This window comes from Dermacentor silvarum, chromosome 10 (genome assembly GCF_013339745.2).
Source record: "Dermacentor silvarum isolate Dsil-2018 chromosome 10, BIME_Dsil_1.4, whole genome shotgun sequence".
NCBI lineage: Eukaryota > Metazoa > Arthropoda > Arachnida > Ixodida > Ixodidae > Dermacentor > Dermacentor silvarum.
The window spans coordinates 43,581,441-43,608,286 of NC_051163.1; the positions used below are offsets into that span (position 1 = coordinate 43,581,441).

Sequence of the window (26,846 nt, forward strand, 5' to 3'; positions counted from 1 at the left end):
CCGGCGTGTGCAGACTCACTTTCTCGCGCGAAGAAACGATTTTCTCGCAAACGTGCTGCGCAGCATTCCAAATTGCTGTTTCTTACATAATGTGAAGCAATCCACGAACATCATGCGCGAAGTGAACAATACAAAAAAATCTCTCTGCGCCGAACAGCACAATGCGACAAATGTCAACTTACGGCTGAAGTGACAAATACATAAGCAATTTGCAAAGTAATGAAGAAGAACGTAATGATGGCCTTCTTACCAAGCAGCAGCCAAGCAGACAGACGTTCTGGCAGACAGACCCAGCAAACACCACGCAGACGTTATCGCACATGTTTTGTAGCGATGCGTTAGGCATTACTCCGTATACTAGTCTTATCATCCACCGCTCACGGCCGGCTGATACCGTTGATAACGTCTACGTCTACAGCCACACAGACAAGTAGACGTATAGTGCACTAGAAAAGTTACTACAGTAGATAACTAGTACGAGCGTTCCCTTGGAGACAGGGAGTGTTGTATTGCCCTCTAGCGGGCGGCATGAAGCTGCGTAGCTCGGCCGCTTTTAGACTGGAGTGGCCACTCTTGTAATCCGTATGTTACTCTATGGTACCGCCACCTACTCTTTCCTCCGCCGTCTCCTCTTCTAAAGCGCTTGGTTTTTTTTCTTTACTTTTTGCTTGCGAAAGCAAGTGGACGGTACCGCCCCTAAAGAAAGTCCCCGTTGAAGCATTCAGGCCGGGCGTGCGCCACCGCCGGCGACTGCGACTGCGCAGACTGACTTTCAACATGGATCTGAGGCGGGAAACAAAAACAAAATATAAAGAAGTGAAAGCGCGCGCAATCATCGTCCAATCCGAGATACAGGAGCGAGAGAAGCGGCGTTGTTCAAAGGATGGCGGTACTTTCCGAAGGTATAGGGATTTTACGTGGCGCCAGGAGCGCATTACATAGGCTAGATACTTTCCAAACAAGTTACAAAAAATATTGCTTCCGATTTCTTGCCAATGGTTATTGGCAATATCACTCACGCTGTAACTTCTAGTACGCTTAAGTTTTCTTTGTGATTTCCAAGAGCGACGTTCAAAAGGCAGGTAGGGAGGTTGCCTGTGCTATTTTGAACGCCAGCGATCCGTGATTCATGAGCAGTCCGCTACAAGAAGAAAAAAGTAGCGACAGGCGCTGAGCGCGCTGCACTGTTGGAAGAAGAAAAATGGTTGAAGGTGGCGGCACCACGGGCAGCAAAAGACGCCATATGGTAGTCATTTCATGCTTACATCTACTCTCGGTTACTGGAGAGTCAGCATTCTTTATCGGTATTGGAGCCTTCCTACCGGCGCCTCGCGTTCGGGCGGTGCTCTCGTTGCATATCGTTGCCTGGGCCCGCTCAAGAAGACATTTGGCGAAGACAGCAGACTGCTCGCCGCTCGAGTCTAAGCGAACGTATCGTCAGCTCACACGCATTTCGAAAACGACTGGCGCGACTTACACGTTGACTGGTTTCGGAGGGTTCCTCGAGCGGCGACGCCTCACCTTCGTCGAGCCGCTGCCCGCCGTTCGAGTGTGTAGCATCTGCGGCCTCGTACCGTCCAGCACTCAGCTTCTTCCCTGCTGCCACGTCTTGTGCGATGGCCTCTGTGGCCGCCAGGTTAAAGCGGCGGGTTCCTGCCCTCTGGACGGCCGCACTGTCACGACATCCAGCGACGTGCATTTCAAATTCGAGCAGTCTGAACTGGAGCAGCTTCTCGTCCGTTGCCTCAACGGCACCGACATCTGCACCTTCGTCGGCAAGCTGAGTGAGCTCGTGGAACACTTATTCGCGTGCGAATGTGACGCAGTTGAGTGCTCGAAGCGCGGTGGACGGGTGTGCTGAAACAAGGCAGCAACTTGTGTTGTGACTTGGCTACTTCCATCATCCGGGACGCGAGTGGGACGAACGCTTGCGTCGCCGTTGAAGAGACTGCGCGAATGAAGCCAGACTTTGAGAAGCTGCGTGAATTCGTGTCCAAGGAAGAAACAGTAAGAGACGCTATCGTCAACGACGTCAACTGCCTAGCAGAGCGCGCCGCGCGCATGGAGGCTAAGCTGATGATGTCGGTGGCGAAGGAAATCGCCGACTTGAGGTGCCTGATACCCGCAAGCGCTTTCAACGTGGTTTTTCCTCACGGACAGTATCGCACTGCCAGCGGTGGTGGTAGCGCAATAACATTGTACAAGCTTGGTGAACTGAGTTTCCCCCGTGGTGCCGTCGTAAAAGGCGAAGACGTGGCCTCAAAGGCTACACGTTTGCACGCTGCAAGGCTATGCGTTTTCTGTGTCGTGTAACATGGCGGCGTATATCTAAATTATCGTATTTATGAATTCCAACTGACTTTCTGCAGCGATCCTTGGGACGACTACGTGGATTGGCCTTTCGCAAAGCGTGTCACATTGATCATACCGCATCTAAGAGATGAGAGGAAGGACATCAGGCTTTCGACAGCTCTAAAGAGCCAGGAGTCTCGTTGCTATCTGAAACCACAAACAGGCGGATATAATGGTGACATACCGTTCTAGAGGATACGAGATAAGAAGATAAACGAAGGCAATTACACTCTCGGCGCAAACCTATATCTAAACGTCAAATTCGTGTAATAACGGGCAACTTTATCACCGGGTAGAGGTGATTGATGTGGTCTACGTTTGCGCAACTCTGCGATAGGACTGATCTGCGCACCCTGCTTCAAGTGTCATTAGTAAAAATATCAAGAAAGCGCTATACATGCGGTTGTCGTGCGTATATCTCTGATCTAACTTCGTAGTAGACACTGAAGGGAATTAGTATACACCTGCGATAACTTCCGACTAGCAACTAGCCCGATGGCTGACTTTACTAAGCTATTGACCCTTTTCGCGGCGATCCCGTGGGCGCTGCCATGTTTGATCACGTGGTAACTGTCCTCCGTTGCCTCCTTGTTTACAATGGAAGTGTATGACGCCGGCGCGGCTTAGAAAACCTCTGTTTTCGGAGATATCGTAGACGGTGACTAGGAGGACGACACGAAGCTTTGATCACAGCTTCAGAGAACATGAAAAAGCGCTTTCGGAGCTGATTAAGCTATGTCCAAACGTCGCAAGCAGCGTACATGGTGCTTGTTCTAAAAGCGGGGCTAAATATGTATTCCGAGCTATCCAAACATTCCGCTCATGAATTCAGCCAGGATTAGTGTGTTTTGCTCTTTGTTCATTATTCGGCAAATATTTTGAAGCAGTGGCATGTCAGTTTCTGACTCAGTGAAGTTCCTCTGTGCGGCCACTATCTGATTAGTTTGTGCTTAATCGCTCGCGGGTGTGCTCAGTTCCGATAGATTTGTTCTTGCTGCGCACAATACTTCAAACGTAGCTGTTTTGTACATTGTAATACCTTGTAGCAAATATATGTTACAGCTAGTAACTCGCTTACTCTTGTGGACCGTCACGACACATTCAGCTTCGACCATTCGTGCGCCATTGGTGTAGTCCGTCATTTATTGTGCCTATACAGTGCGCATATATTCAAGTGTGCGCCCATTCACTTATTCTTGATACGTCGGCGATAGAGTGGGCGTAGGTTTTCCTGCCATTTGGGACAGATGTGTATAGATAACGTGCGGGTAACTTACTATGACAGGAAGCGGCGCTACTCCCTTTGTCATTGTTTAACGAGTGATACTCGCTCTTGCCGACGTTATGGGGATGAAGCCCTTTCTTTGAAGGTTAGCGATACAAGGCTGGTGGATGAGCAAAGTTCTGTATCCTCGAGGAAAGCCGTGCATCACGAAGTGCCGGTAACACGTTCGGACAGTTGCAGCAGCGGTCCGCGAACTTGGCCACACAGATTCATTCTATTCCTTAACATGCAAGTCACTATTTTTGCAGCCAACTACTGCAGACGTCTTCAATCCGCATGATTGGAGCACAGCGTGTTAGCGAAAACTCAGCAGCATTTCCGACAGCTGATCGCACAGAAGCAAGGCAGAAGCGGTAATGGTTTCCTATTCGTGCGCGGTCGCTGAGGAGACGTATGGTGCGCCGCCGTGAGCGCCATCTCGTTTCTCTAGAACAAACTGCTCCGCGAAAAGGGTCAATATACATAACTGAATTCTTTAGATTTTTACGCATGATTGCGCGACAAGCGCACGTATATTCGACTAGGGAACCATTAAATATGCAGTGTGAACTGTTCAGCAGCAAGCATTCTTGCCAATGCTCCCCAAAATCGCACGAAGTAGCGTTTCCGGTGAAAAATATTGTCTGTGTATTGAAATTTTTCTAAGGTACTGATGTTGCGGATATGATGGCTACTCATAAATGTATTACCCAGAAAAAGTACACACATTGACTTAAAGTTTCATTGAATTCATTAGATGTAATGCTCACTGTGATACTACAATGCAATTAGACACCTCTAATAAACTACAGTAGCAAAATGAAAACACGCAATCAACTTGCACAATCTTGCACAAATTACGGTGCCCTTAACAGCCCAACAAGAAGTGGCGAACCTAACCAAGCTCTCTGGATACATTGCTAAACAGACAGGGTCGTGCCTCTGTTGTAGAATAGTATCAACATACAGTTTGCTTCGCGAATCCACAATGAATACATTTATAGCGGCAAGATCACGCTGGGAGTTCTCAAACTCCTCCAGAATATTCACATATAGCCTGCCCAAGTGCTTCAGAGCTTCACTAAGCTTCTCATGTGCTCTCTGAGCACATCCTCAAACACCGGTGGTCAGTCTCAGCGTATATATTTGGGTCAAGCGTTGTCAGAACTGTAATTTCTGGTCCACAGTTTACGCTCTTACAAACGCAGCCTTCAGTCTCCTCGTCTGTTTCCACAAAACGTACATATCATTTGAAAGAACTAGGTAGTGTGCTGAAATGAGGGAATTTGCAGGTAAAAGATGGTGCCAGCAAGTATATGTTGGACTAAGTGGAGATCGGTGAGCCAGGCCGTCTTTCAACAGTAAACCTGCTTAGGCAAAGTGACGTTGATTTCAGGAAATACGTTCGAAATATCCTAGAAATTTGGAAAGATGCTACAATTAGGCGACTACCTCGAGATTCTGTAACCACGGTCTTTTTAAACGATTCGACGCAGTAATTAGACACGCAAGCATAAAAATTTGCCCAGTTTACTTATCAACCAACGAAGTCCTAATGACTTACTCAAAGCCCATCACCGGAATCGAAGCACGGAACATTCAAAATAAAAAAAAAACAGTCTTGTATCAGCTGTCCCTCTATTGCGCTACAGGATAAAGAAATGGTTAACCTGAATGGTTAACGTGTTCTGGTTTTTGGCTGTTCTTTTTGCGTTGTGTGTGGCCAGGTGTGTGTATAAATCTGCTCTGTGATATGGAATAAACCTTAGCTGTGAGTCGGCGCTTGTGTTCGTGTGATCTTTCGTCTTTTCGTCTTCCTTGTTGCGCCGTTCTGAAGCCATTTCATAGATGGTTCTACGAATGCAAAGAACTGATGCCGCGTATTGCTTCAGCGTAATGAATTCCGGACTATGGAATTATGAAAACAGAAACATGTACTGCGGAAGAGCACAACTGTCACTCCTTTGGCGGACGCGCATGAGTGATGTGAACGCTTGCGCCTCACCGTCGCTCGACCAATATGTGAGCGCCCTGATCGAGCCACGATTTCGCTGGAACTTTACGCTGTGATCTCGCATGGCCGTCTCGTTCGGACGCAGTGGGTAATTTGATCGCAACTGCTCACGGCTCGCTCACGGTCACGATTTGTGCGCTGTACCCACAGCGGTGCGGCCCAGACAGCGTCCAAAAAAGAAAGGCTCGGCACGAAACGTATTTGCAACACCCAGCTCACCGCTACAGCTAGAGACCACCACGAATTGGCAGGAAGCAGGCGGCCACGCGAGCAAGCAAACCGTTGAAAATGGGTACCAGCAGGGGGGCAAATTTTTTATAGTTCGATTGAGTTCGGCGCAGCGCAATTTACGTGCCTGCGCCCTCCCGAATGAAGAGCGACCGGAAGTGAGGCGATGGCTCTGTACCGTTGCCTAGACAACGCTGCGCTCGGTAGGGTGGGAAGGCGGAAACTGCTTCATCACCTCATTCGCTCCTCTATGGGTCTTGCTTAGAACAATGCGTTGCCTCTATTTTGTCTTTGTTCGGTTCTCGCGCTCTGCGAAATAGCTCTAAACGTAGGATTGGGTCACAGATGTGACATCAGAGACGTGTCCCTTGCGTTGTGTATTAACTGTGCCCAACCTCAACGCAAAGCCTTGTTACGAGCTGAAAATTGGATCCACGGAGGCTGATACGAGCAGTTGCAACGCGCCCGGTGTCGGTGGTCGGTAGTAATATCAGCATGTAAAGTTTCAGGCAAGTGCCTGTTTATTCCGGGTTTGTTTATTTGATTACGTTTTATTGCTGGCTGTAGAAGTATCTGACCATGATTTCATAGCGTAATTCACTAATGTAAGCGCAAAAGCAGTTGCGCTCGTAGTACGGCCAGATGGCTACCTTGATTGTGCGCCTGCATAGTTCCGCATTGTTTCTGAGCGCTTGAACTTTCAGAAATATGGTGCTCTTGCGAGTTCAGCCGTTGTAACACGGCTTGTAACACGGTCGATCGCACTTGAATGAGATCTGGCCCACCATTTTTTTTTTTTTTTTGTATTGCGGAGAAGTGACGACTGGCTTCGCCTTGCGAAAGTACCAGCGCGATGTTGGCCCTCCCTGGCGCGGTAGCGTACTGCATGCTGCTGCTTGCCGGACACCGTTCTACAGCGTGTTTTGGGCTAGCTTTCTTTGTGTGTCTGCTTGCGTGCGTGCCCGTCAGCGTGTTTTGCGAGCGCTTTGTATGTGTATATGTGTGTGCGTGCGTGCGTACGTGCGTGCGCGCGCGCGGCGTGCATAGGTGTTTTGTAAGCGCATTGCGTGTGTGTTTGCGTGCGTGTGCGCTCGTATTTGTGTGCGAGTCTCTGAATGTGTGTGTGCGTGCGTGAGTGTTTATTGAGCGCTTTGTGTGCGGCCGCACACAAAGCACATTGGAATACGCGGCTGCTATTGGTCGCTGCGGTTGGCTCCATCGAGGCCGCTATGGGGTGCCGCCACGAGTCCACTGGCTAAGCACACTGCGGCTCGCTCAGGACAACAGCGTTTGGCTCACGTTTAGCGCGTCGTAGGCACCAAAATCGGAAGTCGTGGCTTCTACGTCAACATCCAAAATGAAATTCGAACATCGCGCCACGGTGACATTTCGAAGGCGGAACGTTGTGGCCAAGCCCCACCTCGCCGTATACTCTTCGCAGCGCAAGACATTGGAGAAAAAACGGGAGCACAGCCGAAGCGGGTTTTGATTGCCAAGAACTCCGGTTCTGCTGCACGCATTTTTCAGGCAAAGTATACCTGAAATAGCCTATTTTCACTTCAAATTTCGTTCTCCACTTCGATAAAAAGTGGTTCAGGGCCCGTTTCAGAACAAAATATCACGAAATACATTCTGGAATGAACGAGGGGCGGGGGGGTGGACATACATACACTGATAACGTACGTAAAAAAACTAAATATGTGCTGTCAATTACTTCAGGCGTCTATATATATATATATATATAATGAACCACACAGGGACGCTACCGTGCATTAGTGGGGAAAGAGGAAGATGAAGAATAACGGCAGTGTTCGGGCGACCATGTTGTTCTACGTCCGCAACCTCCTGCTCGCGTCACACTAGTCGACAGGATAACGACCTTGCAGCCACCGCATCGCGCTCATATCATCATGCAAGTATTAAACACCACGCCGTGAACCCGAAGCGCAGAGATCTACCACCGACAACGACCAGCATCATGACCACACCATCGGAAGCCTTGGACGTCCCCAAGTACGCTGGATCAGTGGACGATGGGCCCGTGGAAGATTGGTTCCACCTTTTCGAGCTCCACGCAACCGCTGCATCATGGTCGGAACGGGAGATGGTGGCAAACTTCAACGATTACGTCACCGGTGAGGCATTTCGGTTTTACCTCATGCACATCTTTGAAACCAACGAATCGTGGCAGAGAATCAAAGAAGAAATGATTAGTCAATTTAAAGTATACGCTGCAGATCCCTCCATTATCAAACAGCCAGAGACATTTCAACAGTGTCGTCGCAGTCACCCGCAGTCTCCCCTTCACAATCACCACCAGTGCCAAAGAAGGTCTCGTATGAGGAGATCATCGATGAGTTTCTCATGCCATGATCCTCACGAGAACACGATGCGCAAGCGCACGCCCAACAAGATGATGACTACCACAGAGCCATCTTCATCTATGCTCTCGACACGCCCCAAGAATCATGTCACTGAACAATTCGACGCGTTCCCACCATTGTCTTGTACGCATGGCCCACCACCGGGTTTCGCGTCATGTGAGACTTCCAACGACGACATGAAGCAAACTGCCTTCCCGCCAAGGCTACAGCAGGAAACCACCACGAGCGTGTCCTCTTTTCACAAGGAAGACAATTCACTTTCGGCAACAGTGGATAAGCCACGTTCGTTAGGAGACCAAACCACTTCGCAACACATAATCTTTCTTCCGCGCACAACACCACAAGGAGCCACTGCTTCTGCAGAAGCGTCACAGGCACCTAGCGTCGCACCCTACCATATGACAGTAGCGCCCACTCATTATGGCGTCCCAGCAGCCTCAGAAGAACCTTCTGTGATGTCTGGCACAATGTTTTTGCCACCACTCAAGACTCCCACAAGCGAGCGATATACCAGCTACCGACAGATTACCACGTCAATTTGCCAAACAAATGAAAGGGTCATTTTGATGGAAACACTACCTCAGCGACTTCCGCCGCAATATGAGAAACATCATCAACTCCATCAACAGCGTCCGCAACCACGACGACGACGTCGAAACAGACGACGACCAAGGGCGTCGCCGGAAGAACAAATGCATCATCAGAAAAGACGTGAACCCACAAGGCGAACTCGACGAATGCTACGTTTTGCTAGAAAGAAACGTCGCCGAACACACATTCAACACCATCTATCAGGACTGCTCCCATTCCAAGGATTGCTGCGACAACGCTGTGCACGACGACGGAAAAGACACGGCAAACCAGACCAACAGAGACGTCGCCGCAACGACCCAGCCCACCGCACGTTCGAGCAGGATACACCGTGTGTCTTCAAGTCGCAACGACATCCGATTTCCCACGGCTGCTGTGTGTCCAAACCTTTCTTCATCGGAGCATGGATATGTCGTCCGGAATGCAACAGCCAGCCTCGGCCACCTGAGCTCTTCTGGACGTCACCGGACTGCCACACTGAAATCGTTCATGCGAGGAGAATAGGAGGGTATCGTCCACCCCTGTACCTACGACTCTCTCTGGGGGAGGGGGAAGTGTGTAACGAACCACACAGGGACGCTACCGTGCATTAGTGGGGAAAGAGGAAGATGAAGAATAAAGGCAGTGTTCGGGCGACCATGTTGTTCTACGTCCGCAACCTCCTGCTCGCGTCACACACATATATATATATATATATATATATATATATATCAATTGTTTCCAGGATGTTGCGAGTTCAACGATTATGTTGTCTACGTTACCTGTTCGTCTGCGTGTTTTTCACGATGCTTTGTGTGTAAGCATGAACCCGTGGTGTCGAGCCTTCATGGTTAATAAAAGAGGCGTCATGGTGCGCAAATTGTCCGGCTTATCCTTTGGCAACCCGCCGTGGTTGCTCAGTGGCTATGGTGTTGGACTGCTGAGCACGAGGTCGCGGGATCGAATCCCGGCCACGGCGGCCGCATTTCGATGGGGGCGAAATGCGAAAGCACCTGTGTACTTAGATTTAGGTGCACGTTAAAGAACCCCATGTGATCCAAATTTCCGGAGTCCCCCACTACGACGTGCCTCATAATCAGATCGTGGTTTTGGCATGTATAACCCCATAATTTAATTATCCTTTGACAAAACTTTATAGACCTTCGGTGCATCCTGTGCCTGTGTCAACGAAGCGAGCCATCAAAGCTCTTGAAATTTTTGCTTAACACAGAGCTAGATTCAAGGTATTGGACGGGCTGACGGATTATTAACTCAGGCCTGCGTCTCCGCTCTTCCGCAATAAATTAGCCTCTCTCTCCGCGCTTCGTGTATTGTCTGCAAGCCAGCCAACAGTTCTTCGTCTTCACGGATGCTCTTTCCCTCAGCGAGAGACACATTGCTCTACACGACAGATCCGCCATGAACTGCGTCTTCATGTCATCCATGCCAAGACCGAGTGACATTTGGTTGCTTTTCCAAAGGGTATGTCGGGGTAGATTCAACTTTTGTTTTGGGTCAGCTCTCGCATTTGCTCCCACCTCTCAGTACTGCTTGTCTGGCCCACGAAAGAGGGCGTAATGGGGGCGCCGGGTATGCCTAGCGGCTGTAGGAGAACGGCGGCGATGTACCAAAAGTGAGGCCGGACTGCAGCCAACTTACCACATATACAGGAAAACACTTAGCGTATGGTTGATAATATGTGAAGTGCTTCCATGTCGTGCAGGTTTAGGATGCCTAATTTCACCTTGCGCACACTGCTCGACCTGTATCTCTTTCTCAATGTTTTTGGGTTTAATCTAGAAGGCTTTGGTAATTTTTATGGGATAACGAGATATTAATATTCGGCTGAAGGTAATATCTTGGCCAAGAATGCCAAAAGTTTATTTTTCAATTAGCTTTTCATTTACACTCAGGCAGCGAGGCCGATTAATTTGTCACCGCACTTAATTTGCCCAATCTCTCTTTCAGAGGGGACGTAGAGGCAACCACAGGCTTCACCTGGGGTGGTAAAGAGCTCTGGGGACTGGCACTACTGGAAGTTTATTTTAAGACCGGCATGAGGGGTTCGGAGGTTTCACAATACCTCTTTATTCGCCCCCTACTTGTACCACACGTTGGTTACGTCATAATGCTGTGTCACACCAATATTGAGGCATGCTGCAATCATTGCTACCCGACTTCATTCGGATAGAACGGGGTTTAAGGTTAGTAAAAAATGTAATTAAGCAAAAACGCCCAAAGGTGGTGTTACACAACAAGCACAATCACCCAAACACAATCACAGTGACCGACTGTGAATTTGTATCTGTGCCCCCTTTCTTTCTCTGCCTCTACTTTAACGTCACTCTACCTCCCTCTCCCCTTTCTTAGCGTAGGGTAGCAAACCGGACCTCCCCTTTCTTCTCTCTTTCTCTCTCTTTCATTGCCTCCAATGGGGCACTCACATTGAAGCCCTGAATTGAGGCCACAGCAACGAAATAGTGAACGTTTAATGCACGTTTTGCAAGCCGCCATCTTCTCCAGTCTACTTTTTTACTGTGGCCAGTAGAGTCCCTTGATTTCTAGATTTCTAGAAGCCATGAATCTCCACCCCGTTGCCGGCATGACGGATAGAATTCGTATTCCCAACAGCATCAGGAATAAAATTATCATCCCCCCCCCCCCTTCCCAAAAACTTGGGGAAAAACAAAGTAGGCAGGAGGAAGGCTCGGGCCGAGGCGCTCGGCCGCCGCCTTAGCAGCAAGCCAGCTGTATACGTGGACGCTGCACAGGAGAGCGCTCACACGTTCACAATTGCGACAGTCAACAACGAAGGCCAGACAGCGAGCTCACGCAAAATAAGCGCAGGCTCCATTCACGAAGCCGAGGAAGCCGCGATCGCGCTTTTTATAGGAGCATCGCGATACAGCTTCATAATATCGGACTCCATGTCAGCTATTAGAAGTTGCACGCAAGGGTCGATAGGCCCACGAGCCTCCGAAATACTGAGCGAACCGACTGGCAAGGTTACGCTTATCTGGATGCCGGCCCACTCTAGGAATGGCGGGAACGAAATGGCCAGCGTGCTGCCCGGGCATTAATTAACCGGGAGGTGGAGGCATCTCCGGGACCGCTACCAGGTGGAACGACACCCAGTTACAGATACAATTAAATTGTCACCGCTTACAGGGAGGAACGGCGGATATATCCACCACCGGATTCTTCCCTTAGCAGAATCCAAGCCACAGATCTCCGCAGGGCGCATACAGGAACTCTTATGTCCCCCAAAATTATATCTTATCTATCCAAAGGCGACTATAATTCAATATGTAAATATTACGACACAGATCCAGCCGATCAGCATCATATTCTATGGGGTTGCAGGAATAATCCTTCCCAAGAAATCTCCTGCGGCAAGCTCCCTCACAGGAGGCGTGGGACTCCATACTAAAATCTACTAACCCTCAAACCCAAGCCGGGCTGGCGGACTGGGTGGCGAAGGTCGCGGCCAGCTGGACGCCACCCCAGCCCCCTCTGCCTGATCTCGGCTCCCCCCCCCCCCTTGTCTTTAATAAAGTTCATTTCCTGCTCCTCCCTTGATTTCTGTCTTGTGGGCGCCGAGCTGGCCGTTGCGCGGAGGAGGACGCTCCCCGACGCAGTGGCTTAGCAGAGCAAATTCCCCTCTGTGGGTATGTGCCTTGGTATAAAACCCATCATGATCATCATCATCAGCAGCAGCAGCAGCAGCAGCAGCAGCAGCAGCAGCAGCAGCAGCAGAGACCGCGATTCTTCCTGACAAGTCTGGCGCTATTCGCCGATAAACAGGAATTATCATCATGAGCAACTCTCGAGCTAGCCAGCGCGCGCACTGGAACACCAGCGCGCGCATTGTCTTTTGCGACGACCGCTACGAATTGTTGATCGCCGTCCGCACAGCAGCTACTGCTGCGAAGATGCCTAGGAGCATGAGCAACACTCCCAGAAGGAAAAAGAAAGGCTCGGCGATCCGGAGCCCGAAGCAACCATCGAGCGAGCCCGCGACCAGCGGCGTACAGGACCGAGACATTGACGGCACACAGCACCAGCTGCAGGAGTGCGGCACCACCATCTACGGCCACGGCGACTTCCAGCGTCTACTCTGTTGCTTCGTCATACTGACACTCGTGGTGCTTCACTGCCACAGCCAGGCGTCCGCCTTGGTTGCTCGACCCGTGGACCACTGGTGCCGACCGCCCTCGAAGTTCGCCGACCTTTCCACCGCCCGCTGGAAAAACGTCGGCGTTCCCGTAGACGACGCGGGAAACCCCAGCGAGTGCTTGGCGTACGTGCGCCCGGGTCACCAGCCGAACGACACCGAGACCGTCGAGTGCGACGAGTGGGACTACGACGCCGCTGAAGCGCGCCGCTCCGCGAGGAGCTTCTGGAACCTGGTGTGCCACCGGACGTGGTTGCTGTCCCTGGCGAACGCGGTCTACATGAGTGGCGCCCTGTTCGTGGTGCCAGTCGCCGGGTGCCTGGCGGACACGTACGGGCGCAAGCTCGTCATTGTGTCCGGCGTCGCGGTGCTCCTACTGAGCACCCTGGCAACTTGCTTGGCGCGTACCTACCCGCTTTATCTGGTGACCAGGTTTTTCAATTCGGCCTGCGCCAGTACCGTCTTCGTAGTCGCCCTGATTCTTCTCTACGAAGTGGCGCCGCTTGCCTATCGCGTCTTCTACGTGGGAATCTCCTGCTCGCTGGGCGCCTTCCTGGCGGACGTGTTTCTGCTGATTGTGGCGGTGTTCCCACTCTCCTGGACGCTGCTGCAGGTTGTCATCTTGTCGCCGACGGTGCTGCTGGTTCTCGCGGCGTGCGCCGTGCACGAGTCTCCCGCCTGGCTGCTGGTGCTGTGTCGGGTCGATGAGGCCGAGGCGGTCATGCTCGAGGCCGCCAGGGTGAACGACGTGCACCGGGTCACGGCCAGGCAGGCCATACAGAGGCTCCGCACCGACATCAACCGCAGCGAGGCCACGTACTCGTCTCGCGCGGTCGCGCCCGGCGCGGAAGTCAGGGGCGCCCACATAGCCGGAGTATTCGTCGTGACGTTCACGCTGATGCTAGGTATCTACGGCCTTACCTGGTCTAGCAGGATGCGCAAGGACGCGACAATAAGCATCGTGTCTGTCATCCTGTCTGCGCCTTCGTACGTGGGCATGTACTTGGCGCTCATGACCTTGGGCAGGTGGGTGACAACCTTTATTCCCACATACCAGTTAAGGCAGTGCGTGATTTTAAGCGAATCTCCATATTATGTACAGAACGACGAAACACATTGCGCAGTCATCACTATCATCGCCATGAAGTTATATATGTACTATCACGCTCAGTATGAGCTCTATGCAAAAACGCGTGGCAAAGCGCTCGTGAATTGCATAGCTCCTACTGAGCGTAACAGTCTACTGCAGGAGGAAGGCTTCTTCCAGCCATTGCAAATTATACCTATGTTCCGCCAGCTGAACCGATGTTATCTCATTAAATTTGGTGATTTCATCGCATCATCTAGTTCTCGGCCGCCATAGACTGCGCGCTTCCCTTCTCTTGGCACCCACTCTGTAGCTCTAATAGAGTATTAGTTATCTTCTGTACTAAGGCCATTATTATGTGTGATTTGCTGAACGGTGACCTATCTAGAGTTGACAGGGGTCAGTTCCTAGATAACTGTGACCACACACATTAGCGAATTTAGTGAGCAAACACACTTGGTGGCAGAGCCCGTTTTGTTTGCTTGAATGCGCGATACGGAGTTTGATCCTAACATAGATCCTCCGCTCCCCCCCCCCCCACCCCTCCCACACACACACGCGCACTGGTTGAAGGCCTTTGCGGTACTTTTTCCGTACAACGCTGGCCCGGGGGATGTCTACTATGACCAACGTTCCCGTCACCAGCTGTCCGTCGCACAACAATGTCGCGTGCAGTTGAGCTAAGAACGGAAGCTCTCCCGCACCGTAGAACATGGACACCCTTTTGACAAAAACATTAAAAATTTGAGTTGACCGCTCTTTCAGCGCATGCGTAAGAAGAGGTTGCGAGAGAGAAAATTTGGAGGACGCTTAAGGGTTCGCCTTTAATAGTAGAACGCGATAGCGTTATCGGGACCCGTTCGCATCGCAACGCGCGGCTGTAGTTCTGGTAGAAATGCTGAAAAACGGGTTTGTGTTTGAGTTTCTTCAATTGGTAAACAGCCGCTTGGTAAACAGTCCGACGGAGAATCCGACGCCGAATGGTAAAGAAGTACTTTACCATTTACCTGACGGATGTCACTGTGAGAAATTGAATTTTTGTTCACCAAAACCATGCACCACGTGGAGGGCCTGCGCGGTCGGGGTGGTTGCGGATTTTCTCCGCCACCCGCATTGCACGCCGGTTGCCAACGCCGTATTTTATGCGACACGGGGCCCTTAACGCTATCGCGTTAATATGGGCACTTTCGCTGGCAACCACGATATGGAGACTTTACTAGGGGCTCTTGCTTCTAATGTATCCTATACTGTAGCCTATACGCTATGGTGTTGGGCTGCTGAGCACGAGGTCGCGGGATCGAATCCCGGCCACGGCGGCCGCATTTCGATGGGGGCGAAATGCGAAAACACCCGTGTACTTAGATTTAGGTGCACGTTAAAGAACCCCAGGTGGTCCAAATTTCCGGAGTCCCCCACTACGGCGTGCCTCATAATCAGAACTGGTTTTGGCACGTAAAACCCCATGATCTAACTGTAGCCTATACGCACTGCGGAGGACGGCGCACTTTGCTCCCCCCCCCCCCCCCCCCCCCCCGCTAATGCTATCATAGCGGCCGATTTCAGACACCGTAATGGTGAAGCGACAGTTGTTTGTCGTTAGTGGGCCTCTTCGATTATCCGTCCCTGACAGTCCCGGACTGCCCGAAAGACTGCATACGCAACGCTCATTGGTTGAAAGCACCGTCTCGGGCAGTCCGGGACTGTCAGGAACGGATGATCGAAGAGGCCCAATTGTTGGCCCGTGCCACTGAGGCGCACTTAAAATAAGCTTCGCAGTGCGACCTCCGCGCTCTGCCATTACCAGGTTTGCCTACCACGGGAAGCGGTCTTTGCAGTACGCGTCACATCGTCCCTTGAGCATAACCGAACTTGAGTACAACCTGAAAATTAATATTTTGCAGTAAACCGAATTCGCAGTTACAACGCGCCAACATTCAATGGGGCCAGCAGCTGCTAAAGCGGCATTTACCTAACCGCCGTTCCGTGCTACGCGCCGGATCGCACCGCTCCTTTTGGCAGGTAAACCCCTGTGCCAAGCCTGGTGGCAAAGCATAGGAAAAAAGCATGTACTGCAGAAGTCAAACGAGGAAAATAATAAATGAATGCCGCAAGGTACAAAAAAAACGCAATAAAAATGTTTATCGTAAACGCGATTCGAACTGAGGACCTCGCAGTCATGAGCGCAATGCTTTCGCACAGCGCCACGAGATACTTTTTCTTTACTGACCACGCCACGAAACACGAATGGCGAGGGGGGGGGGGGGCGCACACACACACACACACACACACACACACACACACACACACACACACACACACACACACACACACACACACACACACACGCACAAACACTTGCAACGGGTTCTGAGGGTGGCACCAGTTTTTAAATATGCGCCCCGTAATTTTACAGCTGCATTGTAGAAAACGGGTTTTTTATAGAAAAGTAAGCGGAAAACAGTGCATTCTCATCGCAGGTTTTACTGCGCTTATCTAAAAACTGCTAGCAGCTTAAAAATTCGTTCCAACACGCTTGTGATATTACTGCCTTCAATTCGTGTTTTGCAATGTGTGATCTAATGTAATTAGGTGAACTTGGACAAGTGAAATTTTGGTAATTTATCAATAAGCATTTTGATTTCCAGCGTAAGTGATGTCTGCCTCTTTAGGTAATGGAGCTCAATGAGTCGATTGCACGACGTCGCGGGATCGAATCCCGGCCACGGCGGCCGCATTTCGATGGGGGCAAAATGCGAAAACACCCGTGTACTTAGATTTAGGTGCACGTTAAAGAACCCCAGGTGGTCCAAATTTCCGGAGTTCCCCACTACGGCGTGCCTCATAATCAGATCGTGGTTTTGGCCCGTAAAACCCCATAATTTAATTTTTTTTCAATGAGTCGATTTCTGCTATATTCGGCAGGCAATTTTTAGAAATTCTGTTAACGTCAAAATAAAACACTGGCATATATACTAGCAGTATATATACTGGCAATTATGCAAAACAATTATTTTCGATGTTGACGTCCTTTTCGTGAGAGCAGCAAATTTACCATTGAACAAACCTCAATCATAAGCAAACCAGAAAGGTTCTCCAGAACCCGAGACACCACTGTGGTGTTCGAAGGCCAAGTTTCCAGTACAACGCACTGGCATGCGCAGCAGACAGCACCACACCGCATTTGTGTTATTATTAAATTTTGCGGTTTTACCTGCCAATACCACGATGTGATTAGGAGGCACGCCGTAGTGAGGGACTCCGGAATAAGTTTGACCTGTTGGGGCTCTTTAACGTACGTGCACCGATTTCACGGTGCACAGGCGTTTTCCCATTTCACCCCTATCAATAAGCGACTGCCGCGGCCGGGATTTGATCGCGCGCCCAAGGGCTTAGCAGCGAAACGCCAAAGCCACTAAGCAACCACGGTGGGTACCACAGTGATGTGGGTACCACAGCAGGTAGCACCACAGCAATGTGGTGTGCAGCACTTAGCACTAGACCTCCACGGGGTGCACACAAAGTGGCACCAGACGGATCACGCAGGTGTGGAAACCAGGTACCAAATGCACACTAGAATACACTGGAACCGTCTGGTGATTTTCCAGCTGGGTGGAGTCCCCTGCGGCGTCATTGGTGCAATGTGCGAAATTCACCGTGAAATATGTTCACTTCGAAACTTTATATACAGTCGAGCGGCTTTATAACGAACGCTTCTATAACGAAATTATCTGTATAACGAAGGAACAATTCTGTCCCGGCTATATTGTGAGCTGTGTGGAGCCCGACCTTTACAACGAAGTGACCTGTATAACGAATTATTTCGGAGACCACCGGCACTTCGTTATAAAGGCGTTCGACAGTATGTAGTGCGGAGTCACGCCACGTTCACCGGTCCGCTGCGCCGCAGGCTCCAGTTCCTGTTGGCTGCCATGAGCCTGCTGGGCGGCACGTGCCTCCTCTTCGCCGTCGCTGTCTCGGCCAATCCCCGCGTGATCGCCGACGCCCTGCTGGTGGTCGCGCAGTGCTGCGCCCGCGTTCTGGCGCCGGCCAACTACCTGTACGTGGCCGAGCTGTTCCCGACGAGCATGCGCAGCACAGTGCTGTGCAGCGCCTACGCGTGCGGCCGGCTGGGCGCCGTGGTCGCCTCGGCGATCGCCATGCTCGAGGACGTAGGCCGCGAGGACCTCGAGTTCGCCGTCGTCGGCTCGGCGGTGTTCGGCGGCGTCGCCGTGCTGATGCGGCTGCCCGAGACGAGCCGCGGCCTCACCGACATCCGCAGCGCGGGCGGCACCGAAAGGGACGTGCTCAAGGTGATGCAGGAGACGCTGAACTCGGCGCCGCCCCGACCGCGGCACAAGAGACAGCGCAGCCTCTCCAAGACGAGGCCGTAGCGCTGTTTGAAAAGTTGTGATGGGCTGACCTAATGGACGCATTTCTTTCTCCTTCGTCGACTAATTAATGCCAAGACATATACGATATGTTTCTCATTTTGCTTAGGACGGGTCAAGATGTAAGCATAAATATTTCGAAGAGTTATGTCTTTCCGTCTTCGTGATGTAATACGCGAGTAGCACGCGTGGTTTAACTTTGAACTGTGTAACGTCTGCATAAAACCGAGTTTAAAGAATGGGCGGAGAGCATTGATTGATGTTTTCTGCTAATTAAGCGTTCATTATTGCACGTAATTGTCGAGTAAGTCACATTGAAAAAAAAGAACTAAAACAAGAAGCTTTGAAGCCGTGCCTCGTCGCATGGTGCTTGCTAGCTTGAACAGTAGACTGCTTGTTCTGGCATGTAGTGTACAGCGAGGTGGAGGTTAGAGGCAGGAATTTTTTTTTACTGATCGGTTCATCGGTAAAATACCCTTTACAGTTGTTCAGAAGGATCTTTGAAAAGAGTAACTATGAAGCTGTCTTGCTTACCAATATTGCACAGCGAACATGACGGACTTTTATTGCGATAGCAATTATATGGACACTCCAAAGCAGATTTCTGCCGACGGCGTCGCCGTCGTCGTCGCCGTCGCCGTGAGGTTCCGTATGACGTCAATGGAGATGAAATCGTCGCCGTGCGCCGCCGAACGCTGTATGTGCGAGTGAAAGGGAGCGAGAGACGCGCGCTTTCACGGGGAGGGAACCCACGGCGGAGAACAAACGCGCGTTCTGCGCCGTGCTCCGTTAAGGGCTGCAGAAGTAGGCGTCTCTTTCCTCCTTTACAATCACCATATATGTAGAGCAAACGCGCCTTCTTCCGACGCGCGAAAGGCCGTGGGGGGGAGAGGGAGGGAAGGGAGGCTGTAAGGTTTATATATAACAAATTTTCCGCGTCAGACTGACCCACTAATTTAATGGAAGGTAATGGCGTACAACTTTTACAGGCACGATGGCAAACATTTAGATTACAATTTCTTTCCGAACTTCTGAATAACAAGCTAGCTTTAGATCTATCACCGTATTTATCACCCTTAACTAGCAGGCCCACCCGACAACACCAACAAAATGCGCCGACGCCATATTTCGCTCGCACAGACCTGTTTAAATTTTCTTATTTTCCAAGAGCCATACATGATTGGAATTGCCTTACTGAGGCAAGTGATTGAGAGTTACAATTTTTTCCTACATCGGTATTACTCTTTTGTTGCTATTTGTTTTGGCTTTTGCTGCTTTGTTTGTATTTGTATTGTCCACCCTGCTTGGACCTTGAGTCCGCAGTATGGAATAAATAAATAAATAAATAAATCTTCCCGTAGGGGAACCCCGAGTAGTATGCGAAGCAGCCGACTGAAGGTGCTTTTATCAGCTGTATAAACTTGGACATGCAGCAGCACCAGCACCGCGCAGAACTGTTGCCGACGCCGTCGGCGTTTTGCCCGCGTTCGCACCGAACGCGCGCGGCGTTGGTGACTGTTACCGGTGCCTCTGGGGCGCCTACCTTCGCGCCTCTAACCTAAGCTGCTTCGCATTATCGCGCGCGGAGCCGCAGCTGTTGCCATTCGTTGCGCAATCCGGAGAGGAGCGTCGGAGAGGAGAGGAGGAATGCCGAGAGCAGATGAGACAAGGAGAGGAGAGTAGGGGGAGGAGTATGCGCATGCGTAGTAGGGGTGTGGGCGCCGCACGGTGGAGGGAGGGAGGGAGGGAGGGAGTGACATAGCCCCGACCATAAGATGCTTTGCATCTAAAAATCACAAAGCAGAGAGAGCCTTGCTGGCGTTTATTACCTGATCTTATGTACTCCGCAGCTCCGATGGGAGCGCTCTCTGAAGGCGGGTTCTTCATTGAGCAACCGAAACTAAAACCGAAATATCACACACGGCGTACGACCAACGAAGTGTGATTTGTTTTCTAAAGAGCAAGGGACGAACGCCCTTCGAAATCCACAAGGAAATCTATCCCACGTATGGGGAAAGGTGTCTCCCTTTGGGAAGTGTGAGGTGGTGGTGTTGTGAGTTCGCAAAACGCCACGGAGACTTGAATGACAATGACGGTGGTTCCAGGCGCGGATCCAGGGGGGATGTCCGGATGTCCTGACCCCCCTCCCCTCAGATTTCTGCATCGCCCCCTCGCTTACAGGGGGATGGCCCTGTCGCAAAAAAAAAAAATATGGCCACCAGCATTCTTCAAAAGTATTTTTCGCGAGTACCAGTGGAATCAGCCATGTAGAAGTAAAGCTTGCTCGCTCACAAGCTTAGTTGTATTCCGTAGGAGTGTGGTGTCACGAAGTTGCCGTAGTTATTTTTTCTCATGAACACCTTGGACCTCCTGGCGCCTGCCGTGCCTTACTCGTCCCGTCGGTGGCGTCGAATGAACGAGAGGACGTACCTTTTGCCAAACACGCCGAGGTCCGCTCGAGCGCCTTCGCGCCTGATTAACTTAGTTTCCCCTTGGGGTGTCAACGGTTGCCTCATTGGCTGTCATCGGTTCCGTGACCAACCTGCTTAATGAAAGAGATCTCTTGCTGAAGTGTTCATATATAAATAATAACAACTAACAGCTAAACTAAGGACTACGCATAGGAAACTTTTTTTAACTGTAGCACTCATTGTGATCACAGTTACACGTTGACAATATCCAGTACGAGCACATTACCGTTCGTACGCTACAAGTTTTTCATTGTAACTTTGCAGTTTTATTGTCGTACATTAAGCATAGGAGGCTCAAGCCCACCGGATCCGTTTATCTGAGTGGGCGTTCTCGCGGCGCGGGGCGAAGCCTCGAGCCGCGGCTGCGAAGTGGGGGAGCGTGACGTCAGCGGCCAACGCCAGCACGCGGGCCTAGCATGGCGTCGCGTGGTTAGAGAAACGCATGGAGGAAGGAAACAAAACAGGAGAGGCCCTGACGTCACTTTTTTGAAGCCGGAAGTGCAGCCATGTTGGTGTGCCACCTCTCTTTGCGCCTCCAATCAGGGGTTCTGCAGCTCGCCGGAGCAGATGGGCGCGAACTTTGAACTTGCATTGTTACGAGCCGCCGGAAGTGTGTGCTCCTGACGCGCGTCAAAACAAAGCCTACAAAACTTCTGTAGCAGGTTTAGGGAAGCAGACGCGCTCCTGTTTTTCCGTGGCACATTGAAGAAGATAACGAAGATCCGCACCTTGATTGCTTGAGTGTATCTGTTGCTGGCCGACACTCACACTCACAGACCCAAAACACAACTTTCAAGCTTACACACCACACTCCAAAGTCAGCTTTTCTCGCGAACAAAATGTGCTGCGTGAAAGACACCGGCGGAAAAATCGTATCTCACTTTTCAGAGACCGCGAGCAGCAGCGAAAGTTTCAGGAGCGCGGTTTCCATGGCAACGTTGACATTTGGGGTACCCGTCCCAGTGCTGCTTTGCGAGAAACAGCACGTGACTTCCGCCACACCTTCTCCAATACGTTCCTCTCCTGGGGTTTCCTTCCTCCATGGAGAAACGGGAGCCGATGCGCGCCTTGTGTAAAAGGATGACGTCGCGTGGGAATAAACAAAACATGAAGACGCTGGCTCGCGCTCTCGCCTACTACGCCACATCGTTATTCTTGTAGGTGACGTCGTGAGTCTTCATACGCGGTGATTCGCATATCGTAAGCAACCAGCGTAGTGGTTGCTGCATTGGAGCGGACCGTTACGCCCGTATTCAAGAACGTTCCTCTAGTCAACACACCACCACGACTCAAGAGAGAAGATGGCACCGCCATCCCTCCACAGAAGTGGCCACTGAGCTTCATGATCATTCACGGCAATTCATGAGAATTGTCGGGTCTTTATTCTCGATTATTCTGCGCAGTACGACAATGGAAATTCGGAGCCTGATATCTCGGAGCACGGACACGCTGGAATAATTATTCCGACTGATACTGTGTAGAAACTCGACTGTCTCTAAGTTTTCAATACAAACATACCCACTTACTGCAGTCAACAAAAAATTATTGTTCAATTTTAGTTAATTGGGCTGCTCACAGCGATAATTATCATCTCACTTTGTGCCCCCTTAGCCACTTAACTTATTTGCACAGGTGGTCTTCGCATGCCTCCTAGTCCCTAACTTTGAGAAAACCATAAAGCTTAGTTTTTAACACCCTGTATTATCAGGCGCAGCCGCCAAGCACATGGCTGTATTGGGTAACGTCCTTTTCCTATAAACTCGGAGAAACCGATACCTGGCTTCGCTACAGGTCTTCTTCCTCTTTCTGGGGTTTTACGTGCCAAAACCAGTTCTGATTATGAGGCACGCCGTAGTGGAAGGCTCCGGATTAATTTTGACCACCTGGGGTTCTTTAAATTGCACTACAACGCAAGAACACGGGCGTTTTTGCATTTCGTCTCCATCGAAATGCGGCCGCCGCGGCCGGTATTTGATCCCGCGATGTCGTGCTCAACGCCTGAGCTGACTGAGCCACCACGGAGGGCTACAGGTGTTGCTTTAGCCGTATAAAACGCGGGTTTATCGTGAGGAAAAACGGTAAATTTCGGTAAATAAGAAAGGCTACTATCATCATCATCATCATCATCATCATTGACAGAAGCTGACCCCCCCCCCCCCCCCCCCCCCCTCAGAAAAAACCTGGATCCGCCCCTGGGTGGTTCCACAGTCAGCTGGCGAATTCTACCACAGGGGCGTCTTAAATTTAGTGCTGCGATGAGAGAAATGTCTAAACCGGTGTGGGGACTATGTGCAAAAATAGTGTAAGGTAGGTAGAATAGTACGTATATTTGCAATTACGGCATCACCTTACTTTGGCTAATAAAAAATACGGGCAAATACTATCTGATTCGCCCTCGTATATAGTAGCGGGTCGGACATAGAATGTTTCGCTTAATACCTACTGCCACCTGTTTGGCAAGCAGCCCGATTGTCGCGGCTGGAATTCCGCTGTGGGTATCGGCCACTTGCTGTGAAGGAAGAAGAAGCGCATCGTCGCCGCAAAAAGGAATCGAGGTCAACAACAACAACAACTTTGCTAGAACCCGATAGCTCCATCGTGGTAACTGCCTTGGTGAGTGAGAACTGTACACTTTACTGAAGACATTTAAAATCATAGTATGCATTTCTCTACTTGCAGCGGACTTGGCGGTTCGTAGGGCCTAATATTCGGCCAAGCTTGTTTCAATGCTTCTAAAATATCCGGCAGCGGTAGGCTTAACAAACGAGTCTTCTAGCTCATCCAAAAGAGTTGTAGTTGTTGAGTACAGTGTCCTCAAACATGAAATTGAACTAGCGTTTAACGTAGGACGCCTTCGCCCCTGTTAAATGCATTCGCATTTAGCAATGAATTCATTACTTGGAACGCAGCGCAGTAGACTTGAATTCGTTGCCGAAGGGTATGTAACGGGGGTGTTCGCTGCTGTGTGAACAATAATGACGGGCACAGTTGTCGATAACTGTACAGTTGTCGCGAACATGGGGCGGCGGAGACGCTGCTGAAGATAGAGGAAAAGCGTGCCACAAGGCCGAGTTCGACAACTCGGGCGCAAGCAAACGCAACACTTGAAAGAACCCTTGTATAACTCTGCGATCTCCCGTTAATTATTCGGGTTCACTTCTTGTTATAGGCAGGGACGCGGTGGTGCCATATGCGCTTTACCGGAATTGCCGCCTGTTTCGCAGAAATCAATGCATACCGAAACTCTTTTATTGACGTGCAAGTTTCGCCAGCTAGGTCGAAGTAAGGTAAACAGGGTGTTTCACATTTCACGTAAATTGCTTTTGTCTAACGACAAGCCATGCGGTCGTTTTCGCCAGAGTGGTTCTCGCTAGGACTATGAAGCTGCCAGCAGTAAGCGAAGATCGTTTGCCCCGCAGGCATCGCCCCGACGCACTACGTAACCTTCTGTAGTTAACATTGTGGCCTTATGACAACCAATGTGGGGCAAGACACAACACTATATCGGGATTTACGCGCTTTACAGCGTTCGGCTTTCTTTGGGAACTAACCACGATTTCTTCGTGTCTAACCGTTTTCGAGGTTTGGTATCGGAGATAGTCGAATATAGTGCAGTGGCAAATACAAACCGCACAGTGATACTCTGTGACCGTGTGGCGATACCATAGGCACGGCCGCTTGATGAATACCGTGAAATAATGGCAGCGAACGCTAGGCACAAAGGCGATATTTCTGGTAGAAACGCGGCCTCTTGCGTGGGTCGATTATATGTTATTGTGTCGCACTTTTATTATTTCAGTTAGAGAAGATTTAACATAAAAGGCATGCGCTGTCGGTGTTTTCTTTCATGACATTTTTTTGCGGGCTGTCATTCTAAAAATTTCGACGAATAACTTTGTAAAGAATGTAAGACAATGTTTGAGCAACTTTAGAGATAGAAGGAGAACTTTAGTGCCGTGTGAGAGAGAGAAGTGGCTTTATTTGCACCCGTCAAATAGATGACGGGGTAGAGGCTTCAGCCTGAACCCACACTCATCCTCACCAACCATCGGCCGGGATCTCTTGGGACGCGGCGGCGGTCAGGGCGAGACCGATGACTTTGCGTTAAGCATATTCTTCGTTGAGTAGCAAGGACTCCCAGTATTCTATACATCTATCCGGCTCGTCAAAGCTAGGACAGGTCCAAACCATGTGGTCCGCTAGTCCTCTAGTCCGCTATTGAGGGCTCTTGCCGTGCAAGCGGTGATTGCTGCCTGTGCCGGTTCGCATACCATCGATTTTTTTTTCCTGCGCACGCTTATTGAAACATCGGACCGTTTGACCTATGTAGGACTGGCAGCACGACAGAGGTATCTCGTAGATAACATTAGAGATGCATTTGGTGAAGATGCTCTTGCATGAGCTATACTGCTTTTTTGCTTTAGTCAGTAGCGGGCACACTTTCCTAAGTTTGCAAGGCAGACAGCAGACGCACAACCTGACAATTGAAACGAGGTGATACTGCGTATGAACAAGATTTATGTAAGGCTAGCAGGCAACTAGACATGATGACGCCATGTTTCACAAGTTTAGACTGTGCACTCTTGTAAGGAAATAGACTTTTATTAGACCTTGGATTATACGACCAACAAACGTGGGAAACTATGAACTTCAGTTTGAGATCTGGAACTGGTTGTGGTTGTGCTTCGTCAATTCATGGGTGAAACCTTGCCCCTCGGAGGAGAATGAGTTAAGGACATTACTGACAACACCGTCAATGTGATTATTGAATGAATTGCCTAAAATCACGAAAACGTCGACGTAGCGAAACACGTATCTTCAAACATGCCTTCAGATACGGAGGGCGGCTTCGCTGTCACGCCGCAAGGCATGTCTGAAGATTGGGCCCGACAAACTGTTCTAAAGCACTTCAGACCCACGGATTTCCAACGTTTCAAAGGAAAGAAGCTGTCAAGACGTTAAAGAAAATTAATCTTGATGCCGTCGCAACTTCAGTCTCTAAAGCCGACAGAGATTCTTTCGATTGTTTTTTTTTTTTTTTTTTACAGGCAAAACCCACATGATGGATTCCCACTCCACGCGATTATTTCGCAGATGGACAACTGGCAGGCGTGCCGTGGGTTCGTTCCTGAAACGACACCTCGATCAAATTTATAGGGGCATGATCTGTACCTCATTCGCAGCTTTAAGGACCTTGCGTAAACCCTGCACAGAGGAATGCCCTTCGCTAATACGGTCCGATCTGTTGATGTAGATCTTTTCTGTTCTATACCGCACGAGGGACTGTATAAGGCCATGAGGGAAGGTATTGAAGAACATGGCGAGGTACTTTTCCAGAATACAGCTGGTGTCAGTACGAAGCATTTTTTGGAGCTGTTACAGTATTTACCTAAGCTTCACAGCCACCATTTACGACGGGCACAGTGAAGTACGAGAATCTCGTACTTGCATTGGTTCCTCGGTTGCCCCTGTTCTGTGTGACATTTTCATGGCCTTTTATTGTGATAGCAATTATATGGACACTTCAAGCGGATTTCTGCTATCGGCGTTGCCGTCGTCGTCGCCGTCGCCGTGAGGTTCCGTATGAAATCCAAGGGCGATAAAATCGTCGCCGCGCGCCGTATGTGCGAGTGATTTGGTGCCGCTGCACAGCGTCGCCCCCCTTCCTCCCTCCCATACTCCCACGGCCTTTCGCGCGACGGAAGTTGCGTTTGCTCTGTGCCGTGCGTTCGCTCTCCGTGATAGCGCGCGTCCCCCGCGCGCGTTCTGTTAGTAAGCGAATTTTCCCAAGTTTATGCAGCCGATAAAACTACTATCCCTACTCCGAGTAGCTATCTACTTATTTGCTATCGCAATCGATGCTTCGCCTTTCGGGCGAAACTGCGACATTTTTGAAGACGCCTAGAGAAAGAAC

At 50.3% G+C, this 26,846-nt stretch overlaps 2 protein-coding genes across 2 annotated transcripts in view; both read left to right on the forward strand.

Annotated features, from left to right (window-relative positions):
- Positions 1-2,244, forward strand: part of LOC125940919 (RING finger protein 151-like) — a 77,580-nt gene extending 75,336 nt beyond the window's left edge. The window contains exon 2 of the mRNA XM_049657636.1: positions 1,637-2,244. Coding sequence (XP_049513593.1) covers positions 1,637-1,861 — 225 coding nt within the window. The 3' untranslated portion in view covers positions 1,862-2,244. The remainder of the gene's footprint in view (positions 1-1,636) is intronic.
- Positions 2,245-12,695: 10,451 nt separating this feature from the next.
- Positions 12,696-18,464, forward strand: LOC119466647 (solute carrier family 22 member 6). Its single transcript, XM_037727166.2, has 2 exons — positions 12,696-14,012; positions 17,981-18,464. The coding sequence occupies exons 1-2, from the start codon at positions 12,745-12,747 to the stop codon at positions 18,462-18,464; spliced, it is 1,752 nt and encodes a 583-aa protein (XP_037583094.1). The 5' UTR covers positions 12,696-12,744.
- Positions 18,465-26,846: the final 8,382 nt, after the last annotated feature.

What these genes read in the sequence shown, in the direction of transcription:
- LOC119466647 (XM_037727166.2), top strand. Translation starts at nt 12,745, where the DNA reads ATGCCTAGGAGCATGAGCAACACTCCCAGAAGGAAAAAGAAAGGCTCG. An exon ending in GCGCTCATGACCTTGGGCAG is followed by an intron (nt 14,013 to 17,980) that starts GTGGGTGACAAC and finishes GCTGCGCCGCAG; the next exon opens with GCTCCAGTTCCTGTTGGCTG.